The sequence below is a fragment of the Carassius auratus genome, chromosome 24, assembly GCF_003368295.1.
Source record: "Carassius auratus strain Wakin chromosome 24, ASM336829v1, whole genome shotgun sequence".
NCBI lineage: Eukaryota > Metazoa > Chordata > Actinopteri > Cypriniformes > Cyprinidae > Carassius > Carassius auratus.
In genome coordinates, this window is record NC_039266.1 from 842,187 (window position 1) to 862,524 (window position 20,338).

The 20,338-nt window shown below is 38.7% G+C and overlaps 2 protein-coding genes across 5 annotated transcripts; one reads left to right on the plus strand and one right to left on the minus strand.

The window, feature by feature from the left end:
- Positions 1-312: 312 nt before the first annotated feature.
- Positions 313-3,117, plus strand: gtf3ab (general transcription factor IIIA, b). 2 transcript variants are annotated; one of them, XM_026201744.1, is made up of 9 exons: positions 313-531; positions 639-730; positions 1,238-1,334; positions 1,419-1,507; positions 1,589-1,662; positions 1,767-1,850; positions 1,925-2,157; positions 2,240-2,293; positions 2,376-3,117. In XM_026201744.1, exons 1-9 carry the CDS (start codon positions 415-417, stop codon positions 2,505-2,507), a joined length of 972 nt encoding a protein of 323 aa, XP_026057529.1. In that variant the 5' UTR covers positions 313-414; the 3' UTR covers positions 2,508-3,117. The 2 variants fall into 2 exon arrangements, with proteins under 2 accessions (XP_026057529.1, XP_026057528.1); XM_026201743.1 differs by having other exon boundaries at positions 316-531; positions 636-730; positions 2,376-3,104.
- Positions 3,118-3,328: 211 nt separating this feature from the next.
- Positions 3,329-20,302, minus strand: LOC113041928 (ligand of Numb protein X 2-like). Of its 3 annotated transcripts, XM_026200509.1 has the most exons (11): positions 20,046-20,292; positions 15,789-16,305; positions 12,114-12,337; positions 10,830-10,967; positions 10,214-10,413; positions 8,054-8,422; positions 6,502-6,681; positions 5,996-6,173; positions 5,581-5,806; positions 4,692-4,850; positions 3,329-4,140 (listed from the first exon to the last, which is right to left on the minus strand). In XM_026200509.1, the coding sequence occupies exons 2-11, from the start codon at positions 16,190-16,192 to the stop codon at positions 4,005-4,007; spliced, it is 2,214 nt and encodes a 737-aa protein (XP_026056294.1). In that variant the 5' UTR covers positions 16,193-16,305; positions 20,046-20,292; the 3' UTR covers positions 3,329-4,004. The 3 variants fall into 3 exon arrangements, with proteins under 3 accessions (XP_026056294.1, XP_026056296.1, XP_026056295.1); XM_026200511.1 differs by lacking the exons at positions 15,789-16,305; positions 20,046-20,292 and adding an exon at positions 13,432-13,585; XM_026200510.1 differs by lacking the exons at positions 3,329-4,140; positions 4,692-4,850 and adding an exon at positions 4,871-5,239 and having other exon boundaries at positions 20,046-20,302.
- Between the last annotated feature and the right edge of the window lie 36 nt (positions 20,303-20,338).

Here is a 20,338-nt window from a genome sequence, read left to right on the forward strand (position 1 = left end):
TAATTTAATATCAGATTGATGGCTTTTAATGATAGCTATAATAAAAACATAATCGTTGAGGGCCTGACACGACGTCATGTGTCTGTGACGTATAAAGGTAGCTCTATTCAAATCAGACCAGGCCGACTTGTGAGAGCGCAACAATACAATTAGTGAGTCAAAAGCATTAAATTATTCGTAGTGTATGTTTCATTATTAATAATAATAATACATGAAAAAATAATATTCAAGGTAATAGGAAATATGATATTTTCACGCCGTTGTTTTTGTCGCTATAGTTGCAGCTGTGTAGTTCTCAATGTGCGCAGTTGGTATGTTCCACTCACAATAAAATGGAGCTTAATCGAATTCCGCTGTTGTGGGCCGAGCACCGACCTGCCAACAACTGATAGTAGCTGTTAATAATCGGCTAGCATGGGTGAAAGACTTAAACGTCCGAATAAACATTTAATTTGTTCTTTCGCTGAATGTAAAGCGACGTTTTCCAAGGTGTGGAAGTTGGAAGCACATTACTGCACACACACGGGACTGGTGAGTGACGGCAATCAATAACTTAATCTTGTCTGGGCTCTAGATAACCAAGTAATGGTCATATTAGTACGAGTAAGAGTTTATATTTATATATAATTCATCAGAAGCCCTTTGCTTGTGGAGACTGCGAGAAGAGCTTTTCCACCCGTTACCAGCTCACCCGACATCAACTGAGCCACAGTGGAGAGAAACCCTACCTGTGAGTCAACACACACACAATCACTACTGGTTTACTTGAACTTGCAGGGCACACGAGTTGTTTTTACTCCACTTATCTACATGATTTATTTTCCGGTTTTATTGTGTTTTTTTTTTTTTTTATTATTATTTTTTTTTTATAAAAACGTTTCCTCCCAAGTTTAAGTTCTGTAGTAGTGTGGATTCTACTACTTTCGTTCTGTAGTAGTTACACAGAACGAAAGACTCGTTCTGTGTAACATTGTTATGCCAGTGTGTGGCGAACAATTTACTTTAAGTGTAAGTGATCTGAATCTTCATTTGAATCATTTCAAGCAACCAATTCACTTCTGACTCGAATGTAAAACTATCACGCTCTCTCCTTGTAGAGCTAGTAAGCAGCCCTGAGAGTATTTGTTGAAACCCAAAAGGTTGTCTAGCTAGGTAGCTCCCTAGGTTTTTACATGTAGTCATACTTTACCCTAACAATGCCAAATTTGTGCACTTTTTTTTTTTTTAAATGGTACAGTTGCTCAGTCAGCGGGTGTTCAGATGCATTTTCAACGCCTGGCACCTTGAGGACCCATGTTGCTCACGTTCACCACCAAACCGAGAGCTGTTATGTGGTGAGTCACTTGAATGATTGAAGTTTCTCAAAGTGGTATTATCCATCCATTCCGTTGTTTAAATGTCTTTGCAATATTTTGTAGTGCAACTATCAAGACTGTGGAAAGGAGTTCCGTAAGAAGAAGCAACGGAAACTTCACACCTGTGAGCATACAGAGGAGTTGCCCTTTGAGTAAGTGTTGCTTTAAGATCTTATGTGCTTTGTTTGGTGGCTCTTATTTATGACCGGTTACTCGTGCATTTATTCTAATAGATGTGACATTGAGGGATGCAATGACAAATTTGCATCCTCTAAAGCTCTAAAAGGACACTGGAAGAGGCATGAAGGTAATGTGCGTTCATCAGGCAGAAACCTAAATTTCACATCTCCAAACAATCCAGTTTGAGATCTAATTTATTTTAGATGCGTAACTTTCCCTCCTAAATGTTAGGTTACCCATGTGACGAGCAGTACTGTAACTTCAAAGGAAAAACTTGGTCCGAGTATCAGAAGCACAAAAAGACTGCACACCGAGGTATGTGTTCCGTCACTTTGATTGAATTTGAATACAAGTTGTAAATTTCCTTTGCGTAATCCTATTGTTTACAGTAACCCTGCCTTGTGATCAATGCAAGAAGATCTTCCACGATGCCTGGTTTTTGCAGAAGCACAAAAAGTCGGTTCATTCTGGGGAGCGGCGTGAGTTTAAATGCGTTCAAGAAGGCTGTGAAAAGAGCTACACCACAAACTTCAACCTCCAGAACCATATTCTGGTCTTCCATGAAAGGAAGCATGACTTCACCTGCACTTTTGCAGGCTGTGGTAAAGCCTTTGCTATGGAGGTCAGATTTATTTTGAGTCCGCATTTGAAGTTCATAAAGCCCCCCCCCCCCCATTGCTAAAGTTGCGTTCCCTTTCTCGCAGGTAAGTCTGGAAAGACACTTTGTGGTCCATGACCCTCAGAAGACAAAACCACAGGTAAACCTATGTGACCGTTATTTTCAGTATTTGTCTCAATACATGTATTATTGGAGATGCTAATCTAAATCCTCTCTTACAGAAGCCAAAAGTCAAGCAGCGTAAGTGCAAGACGACTCCATCCAAAACGAAGTTGTCGGATGCTGCTCAACTATCGAAGCGTCTGCAAAATGTGTCCTTGAACAAGACCGCTTCAAAGACGCCATTGCCTTAATTTTTTTTTTTTTTTTTTGATGGAACCGTACCCTTTGTCCCATACTTAAGTTTTGTTCAGTTTATCAACTTGACACATTCAGTTTGGATCACTTTTTTTCAAAATAAATGGTCACTTCTGCAACTTTTGTTTTGTGGTGAATAAAGTTCATTATGGTGGAAAAAGAAGTGACCGTTCATGTTAACTAGTCAACCCTTGAACTTCGACGTCAAGGGCAGTTGTCGAATCTCTGAAGCACTTTATACTTCAGTTACAGAAAGTTCCCTGAAAGTTTGAGTTAAAACGGTTCACTGCAGGAGTGATTTTAAAAACAAAAAACCTATGCTGAAAGTAGACTAGTGAGTTTGTTCGCTCACAGGAGGCTAAATGGGACTACGGAGGTTGTCAAGGACATTAATCGTCATTATGTGAAACCGAAAGACTTCTCTACCCACTAGTCTGTTGTGACCGGGCATTGTATGTAAAAGGAAAAGGCTTTAAAAATTCACAAGGTGGTATAATCGGTGTAATTTATGCTGTAGAATAAAACATGAGAACCCTGAGCTTGTGTGAACCACAGACCTTATTTCAGGCTTTTGACAAATCTTCTGATTTCAGGACAATATAACCAGAAGTGTGAAAATATTAACTCATAATGCATAATCCCTGCAGCACTCAATTTCATGCTTTTAAACACCTTTTAAATGTATTGAAATGATACTTTTAGAATAGAATTTGTGCAGTATGTATTTCATATTTTTAGTATGTGCATATGGATACATTTGTAAAGTGTTTTTTTTTCACCTTGCCAGATGGTGCAGCAATTGCATTTACCGGCGTGAGCAAATGGGGACATGCTTAACCAGCCAAACCTTGAACTGTTGCCCAAAGATGGTAGCAAATGCTAAAATCCTCCATGAGATATTACAGCTGATCTCTTCAAAGATTTTCTAAAAGCATTTTTAGGATGGTAAATATTTATCCCGTACTTTTATCTCTAGAGAGCTTGGAACTTATGAACATTAGACTTCTCCAAGATTATTGTAGCAAAAAGACTGGATCAAATCTGATTATAAGTGGATCTAGAAATCATTTTTGCGCATCAACTGAGGCTTAACTCTTGTATCCTCACTGGGAAAGATTTATTAAACAGCTGTGCACATTCATCCATTCATACTTGCACGCATACACCTTTGTTTGGTCTCTCTTTAACACAAACATTCACAAACATAGATCACATTTAGAGTTAACATGTATATAAAACCTCCGGTAGAGTGGACTGCTGATCAGCATGGTGAGGGGAGACCTTAAGGCTGCTCTCCAGAGGGGGGGGTGGCCTCATGGGCGTGGCAGGTTTTCTAAGGCCTGGTTTATTCAGCATCAAGTAAAAGCATTCGATTTTCCGAGACTCTGGCTTTGACAGTATGGTGCCTCCGTGGCAGAGAGTAGAACACACAGGACCATTAGAACACACAGATATGAGCGCTGTCTGAGGTGAGGCATGGTGTCCTGGCAGGGTTAGATCAGGCTTCCTGGCCAGGACACGACGGTGAGCGCTACCCTGCTCCGCTGCTCCTTCAGCATGGGCACCAGGGCGGAATGACTCATGCCAGCCGTGGACAGACCGTTTACAGCCACTATCATATCACCACACCTGAATGGGAAACGAAACCACGCGATCATGTGAATCCAATGCTAAAGAATCACAGTTTCAATGAATCAGCCAAAACAATCAGTTAAAAGAACAATTCACTCTGAGCTATCGGTTTGTTAAGTGACTCACCAGCTCACTGAATTGGATGGTTACTGAATTAAGATCTGACCACAAGTACCATTAATGTGTTTTGTGAGACTTAAATCAATCTAAATATTATAATAAATATTATAATAAATATTATAAAAATTATAAACATTATTATTATTATACATATTTGATGAATATTATAATAATACAATAAATTATATGAATTTATTAATTGTTAATTAATATATTCATTAAATAATAATTGTAATTAAATATGTTAGAAAAAATAGTAGTGATTTTGTTTAGTATATACAAAAGAATAATCTTTTATGCAACACTGATGGCCAGAGATGTAAGCTTGTTTTGAAACATTTTAATCAAGGTAATGCTGAAAGTGCTGTCTCATCTAGTCATGAAGCATTAGGTCATTGTTTATTGTTTATTTTGTTGTGCTTGCTCACTTTAGACGGCCATCGTAGTAAGCGGGTGTTCCAAGGACGATGGTCTTGATAAAGAACGCCTGGTTGCTGTGGTTCTCCTCATAACCTCCAACAATGCTGAAGCCCCAGCTGCCAGGGTGACCTCTGCGGAGGACGATCTCATGACTGCTATGCAGGTAGCTGTGACAGAGAACCAGAAAGACAGAGAACGGTATGGATAAACAAGTGAGCATCTTCAGAAAATCAGGAGCACAAAAGGAGAAACACAGAAAAACAGATGCATGTTGGTAAGAGATATCTGTAAATGGAGGATTTGGCACAATGACAGGAAGGGAGAAGGAAACAGAAGGGTGCCAAAGCAAAGGGGACGGATGATGAAGGACAGAAGGGAGGGCAGAGTAAAAAAGGAGGGAGTGAGACTGGACTGAATGACCTGAGACTGGGCTAAAATGGGCTAGAAGCAAGTTATCTCCATATGTACGCTTCATCTGATAATCTGCAGCTGTTGATGTTTACATCACGACACAGCCATAATCCCCTCGTGGGTTAGCACCTATAAAGCTGCTGATCTGAAACACATCAACAATACAGATTTTTTACTGTGTGCAAGTCATCAAAATAGCTGCATTCTCCCTTCAAAGCTGTTTCCACTCAGATTCGGATGGGGAGAAAAGTAGGTGAACCTGGCATGATGGTAGTCTTGGCCAGAATGCTTTGACTATTTGAGGGTTATTTGGATCAGTGCTCAGCAAGGTGAGAATGCTATTTTAAGCCTCCCAGTGGAGTTCATAGAGAGCCATTTGGACTCTTCCAAAAGTACACCCACTTTAATAGCCCTGTGTCGCTTTTTTCATTCATCAAACCCTCTCCCAAGAGAAATTCTACAAAATCTGATTGCATGCAACCTTACCTGGGAAGTCCAAGCCACATGACCCATGAAGGCGACCAGCTTGCGTCATAGTCGTTTTCGTGCGGAGGGAGAAGTTCTTCGTCCGGGCCTGGTTCTTCAACTGTGTTCACCTCTAGTGCCCTCAGCTGGACAGAGCAGGATGCGGCACTGGACTTCAGAGTGCCCACTGCCTCGCTGTGGCTCAGATAGGTCAAATCTTGACCATTAATACTCAACAATACATCCCCTGAGCAATGAGAGACAACAAAGACACTTAGAGACATTAAGACAGTGTGAGTATATTAAGAGTGTATTAAGAAAGTGAACAGGCTCAATGTTGAAGTCATGTTGATGGTAGGTCCACAAACATGCTTAAGCTTGGGTCAAGATTATCTAGATACTAATTTAAGGGAAAAAAAGGGTTTATGTAAGTTACCATGTTTGATTCGTCCATCACGTGACAGGCAGCCATGGGGCTGGACACTTGTGACAAAGATCGGCAGCTCTCCGCTCTTGCTGCCCCGTCCCCCTGCCACCGTCATACCCAGAGACTCATGCGGTTCCTTCTTCACAGTGATGTGTTTCTCCTTACAGGTCACACACTGGGAGAGATCCTACAAAACACAAGCATCAAATCCAAATTAGTCTCAGATGTAGAGAAGGAAAAAGGGAAGCCCATTTCTAAATTGACACTCTGATCGGCTCTCAGTAGAGTGCTGTTTATCTTCCCAAAGGGAGCCGCTCTAATCCAACTCCGTAATTGATCTCATAATAGATTCAACAAGGAGTAATTAAGGTTGTGGTCTGAACTCATGGAAAAATTGGAAGCTACCCAGATGCTTCAGAAATAGGGCTCCCTAATTACGTTTCCACGATGCTAAAATAGATTCTGCAACACACACAGACTTGCTCTTGCTCTTGGCTGTAGGCATTTGTACTCACTCTTTGGGTGGAAGACCTGGCAAGGTGCAGACTTGGGACGGGGCTTGGGGTCGCAGTGCAGGGAAGCGGCGGAATGTGTTCATGGCTCCAAACGTCCCTGGTCAAGGTGGAACCTATGTGCACGGCCATAGTCTGCTTGCTGGACCGGCTAATCAGCAGATTGACTCTTTCTCCACTAGCCTAGAAGATGACAGTAGGCGGTCTGTATAAATACCTAATACTCTTATATTGAGTGCCGAGGTGGCTTTATATCCAGCAAAGACAGTCTGCTGCCTGCCAGTGCTATTCCTAATAATGTTTTAGCTGCCCTTTCTCGGTGTGATCGGGGCAGCCAGATGGGAGAAAGCAGCTCACGTAGACATAAAGATACTATCAATCACATTACCTTCTGAGCAGGGCAGCACAGACGGTGTCCTAATGTCCCAAACAGACACTGAGATTCAGCACAGATGACAATAGCTGTATTGTTATGAGAATGTTTATTAGAGGAAACTAGATGATAGAAACTGTGAGTGGTGTTGCTGGAGCAAAAGTCACCATCACACTGGAGTGGTTGTCAGAATAACTATATGATTGCAAGGGTGTTACTGAATGGTTTTCTAAGCTCTAGATATGGCTGAAGCCCTCTTTCAGTGTAAGTCTATGGATGTTTTCATCCAAATTTAAGAATGCAGAATATATTGGTAATCATACTTCAGAGTGTAATCATATTGGTTAAATATTAGACATTTTCGGATCATATCACCTAATTATTAAAACGTGAAATCCGTGTGTTAATTTAAATAGAGATAAAATAAGATATAAATATCACATGAAAAAACTTGAACTTACAAAATCTAAACTGAAAATTAGAAATGTAAAACTAAAATGAATAAAGTGAAATAAATTATTTTTTTTATAGAAAATAAATAATTTAAATGATAAGAAAACAAATAAGTGAAGCTGTGAATATAAATATTAAGCTAATTCAAAATATTAATAAATTATATAGTAGTACATAAATGCTAATAAAAATAACATCGATTAGATTACTTTTGCCATCATCTATTCCTCAATTAGTGTTTAACAACATGCTGAAATAAATAAAACATATAAATAAATATAAATAAATTAGAAAATAACAAGATGACTACACTTAACAGACATAATAAAACTACATTTATGAAAATGAATTAATTAAACAGATTAGTAAATACTATAAAACTTAAACAATACTACAATAACACTAAAATGACGTAAAGGTAATTAAATTTTTTTTCTTTGTTGTCATCTATTGTTAATCTATTGCTATAGTTAATGTTTAACAACACTGATAATTGAATAAAACTGTTAAATGTAAATTTTATCAAATCTCAAAATGAATATCTACATTTCATACTTTATAATGCTGTGATGCTTAAATTCACTTTTAGTGTTTTATTTTTCATTTAGTATAGATATCTATATATATATTATAAGACATATTTTAAGATCAGCCATTTATCAGCTAGCAAAAGTCTACTAGCGTCCTTATCTTGACCTGAGCTGCCCCACACACATGCTTTCTCTATACCTGTATAATCTGAGCTGCTTGCTCAGGCGTGCCATGTCTCAGGTCATGCTCGTTGACGGCCAGCACTCTGTCGTTGCTGCAAAGTCGTCCGTCTTTAGCGGCTAACCCTCCCTCCAGCAAGTCCAGGATAAACACACCCGCTTCATCTGTGCGCCGCACCAGCTTGATCCCCAGCTGCTCTGATGATTCCCGCTTGTGCAGGGTGATGCGTATGCTGGCAGGGCTGCCCTTGGGCGTAGCAGTCGCCACAGGTGGCCTGGCAGAACAGCGGCGCTCTCTCAGAACGGTCAACTGCAGGATGGTGCATGGACGGGCCAGGGTAGAGCGAGCAAAGTGATGGGGCACGTTACTGATGTCCACGTTGTTCACCTGCACACAAATGGGAAATTAATGGTTTTGACTTACGTGCAAAGGTCTTGTGTGAGTAGCTGCAATTAGCTGTTAGTGACAAAGTGATTTTTTTCGTGTTTTATATTTTTGATAAAAAAAAAGCTATTTAGTTTTGATGTATTATAGTTTTATTTCATTTGTTATTAATTATTTAATGTACACTACTGCTCACAATGCAAAATATTTTTTAATGTTTTTTACCAAAAGGAAGTAATATAATAAAAACAGTAATATCGTGAAACATTACAATTTAAAATGTATCATATTTCTGTGAATTTTCAGTGTCACTTGGATGATCCTTCAGAAATCATGATAATATGCTGATTTGCTGCTTAAGAAACATTTCTTATCAGTGCTGAAAATGGTTGTGCTGCTTAATATATTAGGTGAAACCATGACACCTTTCTTTCAGGATGCTCAGATTAATATATAAAGTTCAAAAGAACAGAATTTATAAAAAAAAAAAAAAAATATATATATATATATATATATATATATATATATATATATATATATATATAATATTTAATTTAAAGGGATACACACACACACACACACACACGTGTATATATATATGTGTGTGTGTGTGCGCGCGTGTGTAAATGTCTTTATTGTCACCCTTAAAGGGATATTCCTCCCAAAAAGGTTGTCATTAATCACTTACCCCCATGTCGTTCCAAACCCTAAAAAGCTTTGTTCGTCTCCGAAACACAGTTTAAGTTAATTTGGATTAAAAACCGGGAGGCTTGAGACTGTTCCATTGACTGCCAAATAAATAACAGTGTCAAGGTCCAGGAAAGTATGAAAAGAATCGTCAGAATAGTCCATCTGCCGTCAGTGATTCAATCATGACGTTATGAAGCGATGAGAATACTTTTTGTGCACGAAGAAAACTATAATAACTTTTTTCAACAATTTCTCTACTCTGTGTCTCTCCAAATCAACGTTGCGCCATTTTGACAAAAGTGCTCTTCTGTATCAGCTGCGCCACATGGATAAGATTTTTACGTGTATTTACACTTTGGTTTGAAAGCAAACAACACATTGGTGCAGCGCGGAGCATTCGCCATCTGCGTACAAAAAGTATTCTTGTTGCTTCATCACTGATGGCAGATGGACTTTTCTGACGATGCTTTTCATACTTTCCTGGACCTTGACACTGTTATCTATTTGGCAGTCTATGGGACAGTCTCAAGCCTCCAGGTTTAGATCCAAAATATCTTAAACCGTGTTCGAAGACGAACAAAGCTTTTACGGGTTTGGAATGACATGGGGGTAAGTGATTAATGACAAAATATTAATTTTTGAGTGGAGTAACCCTTTCATCAATTTAATACATCCTTGCTGAATAAAAGTATTAATTTCTATAAAAACAACAACAAAATGTTTGATAAATCTCTTAATAGTAAAATATACAATTCTGTCTAATTAATATATATAGATGCAATTTAAATTAAATTATATAATCTCAGTTGTTCAATCTAAAACAATTATACCATTAAAAAGGAGAGACGTTCATTTTTCAAAATCTTGTTTTAATGCATGAAGCTTAAAATGTATTTCTGGGTCAAAATGATGGAGTAGGTCATTATTTTGGTGAATGTCAGTTTGAAGAATGCTGTTCTGCATCTATTCATGCAGATAGTGATTCTGAAGCCACTTTTCATTAGAGCTCTTTAGAGAATGATTAAAGTATCAGGGCTGGTCTGTAAATAGCAGTGAAATGCCTTTTTTAATCGGGTGGTTATTTTGGAACAGCAACAACAGTACCTGAAGTATTTGGTCACCAGCCAGCAGCCGTCCGTCTCGAGCTATAACACCATCACGGTACACCTCCTGTATTACCACATTTATCAGGGGGGTCTCGTTTCCACCGACAATACTTATGCCCAGCTCTGTGTAGGGGTTCGCACGATGGACTTCAATAGTTGTGATTTCTCCCTCAGGTAGAGATGGGAGTTTTACACATCCTAAAGAACAAGACGTATGGATCCCAAACAAAGAAATCAAAGGTATTTAAAGGTATAGTTCACCCCAAAATGTTGTCATAGTTCAACCAAAATGTTATCATCATTTATTCACCCTCGTGCCATTCCAAACCTGTATGAGTTTCTTTCTCATGGTGAACATAAAAGAAGATATTTTGAAGAATGCGGGTAATTGAACAGTTTATTGTCCCCATTGACTTCCATAGTAGGGAAAGAAATACTATGGAAGTCAATGGGGAAGACAGTTTGGCTTTTCAAAATATCCTCAACATAAGAAGGAAACTAATTTACTCAAGGTTTGAAATGACATGAGGGTGAGTAAATGACAACATTTTTGGGTGAACTATTCCTTTAAGAAACAAAGTGGTTTAGTCTAGGACTGTGTGAAATAATCATACCTTCTTCAGCAGAAAGAGGCAGAGTTTCAACAAAGTCCCATCCTGAAGAGGCAGAACTGCCAGTGCGGAGAAGATGAATGCACGGGTTGCTGAGAGGACGCTTTACACGAGGAGGAGCGCACTCTAATCCATGGACACCTTTTTGGGACAAAAAGACAGCTGAAAACATACATTTCAATCTATAAAACATGTAAGTCACCACAGAGTACTATGTTAGCTTAGCAACATGTGCTAATCAAATCCCTAATGGAATAAACTATAAAAAAGTATTGATAAAAACTGGTCCATTTGATTAAAATTGACTATTTAACTTGTATATGCTATGTATTTTTTATGTACTATATTGTATTAATTGTTTATTGTCTTAGCTTTGCAATATGTGCTAATGCAAGTCTCTATTGGAATTAACTGTGAGTAACCAAGTTCAAGTGAGTTGAGCAATTTGCTAAATGCTAATTCATATCATGAAATTAGTACCGTAGTTACTATCAAGACATGGGTGGGGGGCCAAAAAATACATAAATAAATAAATTGTAAGGCATAGTTTTATTGTTATTTTCAATGGAATTTTAAGTTAAAGGAATTAAAATATTAAAGGATTTGAGACGATTAAGGGAATAAACAAAGAGGCAAAGAAAGGAAAATAGTAAAAAATATTTTGTAATGCATATTAACTATTTGCATACACATGTAAATTATATGCCAATTATATATATATATATATATATATATATATATATATATATATATATATATATATATATATATATATATATATATATATAATTTAATATTAAATAATATTTATATTATTTTTCAAATATGCACACAATCACTCTTGATCATATGCCTACTATGCTAAAAATGGCTCTCTTAATGTTTTTGGTCTCATAATTAAGCTGATTTAAGTTAAAAACAGTTAAATTTCACAAAAAATGCAATGCTTTTCATCATTGAATATAACTTATGTTGTGTAATATTTCTATTATTAAAGAGTTGTCAAATATTAAATATTTAGCTACTTCTTACATTTTTATAAGTTAAGTGTCGAATCAAATTCAGGTTCTGTGTCCAATAAAGACCCATTGTCTTTGATTTGATATGCCAATTCAAACATTTTAACGTTGATAAGCACTGTTAATCTGCTGAGGCAGACCACCCTAAATATTTCATCCCAACAATACAGAGCACAATGTGTCATGGAGTGCATATACCAACTACTGGAAGTGACAATTTGCTATATCTGATTACTGGTAGTCGCGGCCCTGCTTATAGGGTACTCACTATCTTCTTCAGTGCTTTCTTCAAAGGCAGGGTTGTCTACACCAGGCTCTTCTGTCCATGTAGGAACATTGTTGCATGCGGTGGATCCAGCAGGTGGTGACGGGGTACTCTCCTTCATCTCAGTCTGGGGGGATCTCGGAGGGTTGGTCGCCATGACCTTGTCCTCACTTCCCTCCATCCGTGTCCGCTCCAGCTTTGTTCGCTGACTGTGTGTTCCAGGACACCTAGACCCACACACATAGATGCAAACATACAAACACAATAAATGAAATATTCGGGAGTCTAGGTACACATAGGTCCGGTTGAAATGAAATGGAAGACAAAGGCAAGAAAAAGGAAGCAAAGTACATGAGAAACCTTGCACTACACATCCTCAGGACAGATGCTATTCCAGGAACCTACAGTAAAGTCAAGGTCCTGATATTATATTCCCAAACAGTGCACAGTCTAGTGCAGTGTTGTTTTTAGTATTATATATATATTATGATATAGTGTATTTAGTAACATTTTGGATGAATATTTTTATCAGTCTTAACTATACATTTACTATATATATATATATATATATATATATATATATATATATATATATATAATTTTTTTTTTTTTTTTTTTTTTTTTTTTGGCATTTCATTAGTCTTTGTTGGATAATTTTTATTATTTTATTTCAATTACCGAAATCCATTTTTGTTTTTGTTTTAATTTTACTTTTAGTTAACTATAACAACACTGGTCCAGTGAATCTATGGGATCTTTCTTTGCCTTTGAGCTTGGAAGATTTCAGCATTTCACTAACATGACTGTCAGATAATTAACAGCGCTAATTAATTACTCTACGCATCAGTGGGAACAAAGACCTGTAGGATAGTATTACATGCTGAGGTCTCATAGTACAACAAGAAAGCACCAGATTGTCAACACTGCTAAGAGAAGACGGCTAATTCTGGAAGTAACTCTCAGCATTCTCTTAGGAAGGTGTTAGCGTCTTTTTAAGCTTAATCTTCTTGGGTCGTCTTCCATTAAGAGATAAATAAAACATTCTTGAAAATAAGAGTAAATTATGGAGTATAGATGATGACAAAACTTTAATAACTTCCATTTTCCTAGCTTATTTGTCCTGTGATTTGTGAGCTAACTCGGCTTTGAACTATTCAACTCACATTTGGCTTCAGACTCTACACCAAACCCTCAGAAGGCCAAGACCTTCAGATTTCCCAAAGGCACCATTCAATCCTATCTTGTGCACCAGATTCTTAAAATTTATACCACTCCTTGCCACCTCTTAGTCCAAAATACCGTACTGGACTCTATAACTCACCATAGCTCTGGGTTGCCCTGGGCAGTCTCACAGAAGAAGTGGTTGAAAAGGTTTCTAGAGTTGAAGTTTCCCAGCATGGCTGAAGAGAATATGAAACTGCTGCTCTCCAGTGCATTACACAGGACCGACTAATCTCCCATCACATGACAAAGGGGCAAATAATCCCCAGATAGGAAGTCAGATCAAGCCTGGCAGGCTCCACTCACAAGAAAGTGACTCCAAAAGTCACTGGAGCCTTTTTCTGCTAAACTTCATTGTCTTACTCTAACAGACACCTGAGTATGATAATTGTTGCTACAGCATGTTCTGACTCAGAAGCCCCTCAGACATGTGGTAATGCTAAAGTTAAATAGCTGTATTCTGCATGTTGATGAGGTTTATTTTGGATTTACTCATAATGGTATACCCAAAATGTGTGTAGGTAATATTCTGTTTGAAAAATGAGCAGTGCATCCCAACTGAGAATTAAAAACAACAACTAGGTAACACTTTCTGGAAGTTCTACTACTAATAATTGAATTTTCATTTATCTGAGTTTGAGATGGTCTAAGGGGCATTCATAGGCTTGCAAATGCAGGAGAACGGATGTTCAAGCTCACTGGATGTTCACTGCATTACAAGTTCAAGTTTGGTAAACTACTCATGTATTCATGTGACCATTAGAAGAATGATACATCATATTGTGACCTTTTAGCTGAATTAAAAGACAAACTTGGAAACTAGTACAGGTTTGCAACATTGCAGGAGCAGAGTGCACTGTATAAGTTTTAATTTTATATTATATAAGTATTATTATTGTTTTTTTTACGTTTTTAAAAAAGGTGCCACATACCCTGTCCTGTAGTGTCCAAACAAATTTTGCATGCTCGAAGTCTAACAAGACCATTTCTTTAGTTGAGGAACAGACAAAAAGATCTCCAATCTGATTGGCTGATTGGCACATTATTTTATCATTCTGCCTGAAAACAAATTTGAGATCGCAGGCTGGTACAATGAACATATACTGAAGTTCTAAGTCTGACTCTAAATTTCACTTTAAGACCTCAACATGTTTTTTCTGGCTTAACTGTTGGATTTGAGGCCACCTTTATGTTTGTGTATCTTCAAACATTGACAAAAATGTTCATATCTCAACACAAGAAAGAATACCATTCCTGTCCGTTCTGTTCCTTTTTTTAAAAAAATTTTTATGAGCCAAATATAGTTGGTTGCTTTACAAGCCAGTCAGATTACTTCTTGTTTAACTGGGTGGTTCTTGACTGCAAAGGCAACAAGATTTTTTGCTTACAGTCCACAGTCTTATGTTAAATATGTAATGATTACTTGTATGTTTACACATTTGGCATGCTTATATCAAGCATTTTCTAGGAATCAAACCCATGAGTTTGACTTTGCTAGTGTTATGTTCTACTGTTTGAACTATACTGTAAAAAATGGGTTTTCACAGTTGTAAATAAAACTATTTATTTAAAGCGATAGTAATTAATGAATTACTCGTCTTCAGGTCATTCCAAAGATGTAAGGCCTTTGTTCATCTTCGGGACACAAATGAGATATTTTTGATGAAATCCTAAAAGTTTCTGACCCTGCATAGACAGCAGTATAACTGAAATGTTGCATGCATGCATAACACAAACAGAAGTAAAAAATGTGTTAAAATAGTCAATGTGACATCAGTGACATCAGTAATTTTATGAAGTTACGAGAATCCATTTGGAGCATAAAGAAAACAAAAATAATGACTTTATTCAGCAATTCTTCTCTGCGCCAACATTCTCGAGGGTATGACGCATGCGTGTGATGCTGCTCATGTAGCACACGCATGTGCTGTGCCTTGTTTATGAGCAGAGGAATGCACATGCATGGCATCATGAAGGGCTGTGGACTGTGACACAGAAGAAAAGAATTGTAGAATAAAGTCTTTTTTTTTTGTTTTCTTTGCACACAAAATGTGTACATGTAGCTTCGCAAAATAAATGCTGAACCACTGATTTGAACATGGACTATTTTGTTGATGCTCTTAGTATGTTTCTGGACCTTGAACATGGTAGTTCCCTTGCTGTCTATACAGAGTCAGATAGCTCTTGGATTTCATAACAATATCTTAATTTTGGTTCTGAAGATGAACGAAGGCTTTACATGTTTGGAATGACATGAGGGTGAGTAATGAATGACAGAATTTACATTTTTGGGTGAACTTTCCCTTTAAGAACATTTTTACAATAAAACACTTTTCCAGTTTTTCCTACACTTCTACACTAAATGTTTTACTGCATAAGAATACAATCATAATATGTTTATTTTTTACAGATTTTGCATTTGATATTAAAGAGTGTGAATATTCATGAGTATTTTACCTGTGTTTGAGATGTGCCTCCAGGTCACAGCGTGGCATGCTGAGAGAGCAAGAAGGCGTCAGCGGACAGGTGACCGACAGCTTATCCAGCAGCTTGTGTACCAGAATGCTTGAGCGCCGACAGACCTGCAGCTGCAGATGCGCGCGGTCCAGCGGACAAAAGTCCCGTTCCTGCAGAAAGCTGCGCAGGCAGCGGGCACAGAAGGTGTGGCCACACGGTGTATCCAGGGGCTGAACTAACGGCTGAAGGCAGATGTGGCACACCAAATCATCATCCACTTCCAGACGATAGTTATAAAGGTGGTTCTCCCAGGTGCGGTGAATCTGTCCACATTCAGAGCAAAGGGCCTCCAGAAGAGCTTCGCTCACCATGCCCGGGTCCACTCCCTCTCCCAGACTGCCCATTGTGCTCGGCTTCGGCTACACAAACACACTGAGTGGCTCGGTTACGGGGGCGTCAGAGGCTGTGCGACTCCGGCAGGGGACGGCCACCCCCTGGTAGACGGTGTTACATCACCCTGAAGGAGAAGAAGTGAGGTAACTGTTCAGAATGAGAGAACGTGTTTGTGTGTGTGCCATGTGTTGTGAGGATGAGATTATGTTGCAGGGCAGTGTGGGTTTACTCCTGCACATTAATCTGACAGTGTAATCTCTTGCTCTCTCGCCTGGAGCAATCTTTTAATCCCGCAGAGAGAGATTTATTTTGGATTGGGGCAGGGATTGCAGAGTCAAGAGGTTTTGATGTGAAAGTGAGAATGGGGGGCAAGGGAAGAGGACAAAAATAGATACTGTATAAGATTTTAATTGATAACAAAACCCAGATTGGTGGGGGTGGGTGCAAACTCATCCAAGTCATTAAATACACAAATATTAATCAAAACCTAACAGATTATAATTAAAATCATTCCTCTGAAGGCCCTGTTTCTAATTTTGATACATTGCAGATTTGATACATTGTCAATTCAAACCTGACTTTCTTTCTTCAGTGAAAGAGTATTTTTTCAGTATAACTAAGGTGAATGACTGGGCTTCCAAAAAGCACCATAAAGGAAACATAAAACTGATATGTGTGCTGTACTTCAAATCATACACTGGTTTAGAAGTTATTTTTCACAGAAAATCTTGACATCCGCGTTAGCTGAATAAAATAGTCATACAGGAGTGAACAAGAATGAAGGTCAGTAAATATGACAGAGTTTTTATTTGCCTGTGAGCTAGACCAGGGGTTTTCAAACTGGGGTCTGTGAAAAACATCTAGAGAAAATAAATCAATAAATAAAATATGACATAAATAAATAAACAATACATTTAACAGTACATTACTAAGATGTAGTGAGCAGGCAAACAAAACAGACCGTAGTCAGTAGTCAGGCTAGCACTGTATTTAATTTTTGACAAGAACGAAAACGAGGCTGTAAGGGATAGAAGTACTGTCATGGCCACAAGTTCTGGCAGTGATAGGAATTTTGCTGTTTAAGCTGTTGTGGGTTTCATTCACATTGTTTCTAGATTATTGTGTAGAGTGTTCAAATGCATTTTAAATAATTGCTAAAAGCTTCAATGGCCAAAAAATGACCAAAATTTTCACACACACACACACACACACAAAATGAATTTCACTGTTTTTTAACCTTACACAAAATGACCAGACATGAACTGGCTAATCAGATCAGCAGCACAAGTGAAAGTGTGAATGATTACAAATCAGGTGAAATCACTATCATACTAATTAGAACCCAAGAGCAGAGTAATTGCTATAAAAAGAGGAAAAAGCACTTCCAATCATTGTGTTCTTGTTAGCAAAGGTTACCTCCAAAGAAACACGTGCAGCCATCATCGCTTTGCATCCAAATGGCCTCACACGTAAGGAAATTGCTACGAAAAATATTGCACCTGAATGAACCATTTACCGGATCATTAAGAACTTCAAGTAGAGCGGATGACTGCAGTGAAGAAGTCTTCAGGACGTCCCAGAGTGTCCAGCAAGCCCCAGGACCGTCTCCTCGTGAGGAGTCATGTCACCAGCAGTGCAGAGCTTGCTCAGGAAGGGCAGCAGGTTGGTGTGAGAGCATCTGCACACACAGTGAGGCCAAGACTTTTGGACAACTGCCTGGTGTCAAGTAGGGCAGCAAAGAAGACCCTTATCTCCAAGAAAAATGTCAAGGACCGACTGGAATTCTGCAGCAAGTACAAGGATTGGACAGCAGAAAACTGGTGCAAAGTTATTTTCTCTGAAACGCCCTTTCGATTGTTTGGGACATCTGTAAAATCGATTATTCAGAGATGAAAAGGTGAATGCTACCACGTGTCCTGTGTTGAGCCAACAGTGAGGCATCCTGAAACCATCAATGTGTGGGGTTGCTTTTCAACCAAGGGAGTGGTGGGCTCTCTCATAACTCTGCCAAAAAACACTACCAGGAATAAAAAATGGTATCAAAATGTCCTGCTAGAGTGACTTCTTCCAACGATCCATGAGTAATTTGGTGATCTGTGCATTTTACAGCATGATGGAGCACCATGTCACAAAGCAGTGATTTTAATAAGTGGCTTGAAGATCACTACATTTGAAATTGTGGATCCGTGGCCAGGCAACTCCCCGGATCTCAATCACATAGAGAACCTGTGGTCAGTCCTCAAAGATGAGTGGACATTAAAAGCAGAAGACCTCAAATTGTGATCAACTCCGAGAACTAATAAGGCAAGAATGGATCGCCATTATTCAGGCGAAGAAGCTTATATCCAGCATGCCAAAAATTATGCTTATTGTTTTCGGTATTAAACAAAAACGTGGAAAAAGGATTGTTGTTGGAAATGGAAATTCGTAAGTTACGATCATATAGTTGGAGTGCCCTTATAAAGACTGTGTATATATCCTTCAAAGCCTAGTTTTCGTCTGTGTTAAATATGCCATTTCACCTGATTTATGCTCTATGTAATAAAACTAAATATTTCCCAAATAATACTGTACACTTTTTTTTTTTTTAAACCATAAACTGGGCCTTAAAAATATTCCATTTTTAAATGGGAGTCATTCGTATGAGGATGGGATGTAGCATCTAAAAAATGGAAAATCTTTGAACAAGGCGTCTGATAATTGGCTTTTCGAGGCCACCAAGCAGCAGGGGGCATTCTATTGGGCCGAGGATAACTACAACCTTTGCGTGTATTCACAGTATCCGACAGCTGTGCATCCGTGAGCAGCCCCACGCTTGGTCTGCCGACGGCATCTCTGTGACTACCTACCTCTGTTTTTATCTTGCAGCTGGACATGAATAAAACATGAGGACACAAGGCTTCTCTGTTGCCGCTACAAAGCCCTGTCAACGTCTCATCAGACACACATACCCACGCACACTGTAAATGTCTTAATGTGGATAGTCTGATCTAAATGTAGCAGCTTGTGCTTAAACCTCATCCCTTGATAGCATGATGTGGGACTAATGGCCTTTGGGCAGCTGCCATTAGTATTTCTATTCTATGCTGGATCCTCTGATGACTTTTAATCACAAGGGAGTGTTTAGATATTGACCGCAAGGGCTGTTCAAGGCCAGTCACTTGTTGTATCCTTGTATCTTCAGCTGCTTGTCACAGTTGTCTGTGTTCTCACTTGCAAAATGGCACATTCGCACTTATCTGGCTGCCTGGCGGATGAAGAATTAAATGTTTGTTCAGCTGAACTGACATGACATAAAATAATGCAAATCAATGGCTGATCTTTTAAACATCTACAAAGGAAGCAAACAATATCTGACATGCTCCATGTAGAATTCTATGCACATTCTATAGAGTCTTTATTTACAGAGCAAATGGCTTTCAGTGGCAATGACATGTTTCCATTCTGCAGTCCAGGATCTCTTCACAAACCACCATTTTTGACACCCATCTCGCATTGCTTTTCCAAAATCAATGCATGAACCTTATTTTACAGAAAGGCTGCACATTCACAAACAGGTAGGCAACAAAAATAAATGAATGCAGGGAGGGGGACGGCGCTTTCTCTGCTGAATTAAAATGTCTGTGGATGCCACCTGCATGAATTGTCTCGTTAATAAGGCGTATCCAATCCAGATCTATCACACATACAAATATCGATATCTAATTATTTCTGGTACAGAGCGGCTCGCTGTAAATTTTTTCGTTTATTGTCTCTCTCTGTCTGTGCTATCGCCCGTGCAATAGGCGACAATGACATCTAGCAAAATGCGTGTAGTGATAAAGGATCGGCGGGTGATAATATTGAGTATTTGAAGAACATTACCTATTCGCGTTCCCTTCGGATGTGAACTCTGGCCCCGAGAGGGGAGAATCATGGAGCTCAATCACATCCACCGCAGCTTGCCCGAGCCGCATCCGCACGTCAAACACCCCCGTATCTGTGTCTTGAAGCGCTATCCGATTCGTGAAAGAATGGCTCTTTTGAGTCGAATCCTTTGAGCGAATCAATTGAACCTGTTCATTATACCGGTCGGGTCTAGTGCATGTATTGGTCTGAATCGGCCCAGTGACTCTCGAGTCAAAAACCTGCCCGACTCGCTGAACCGTGAACCGTCT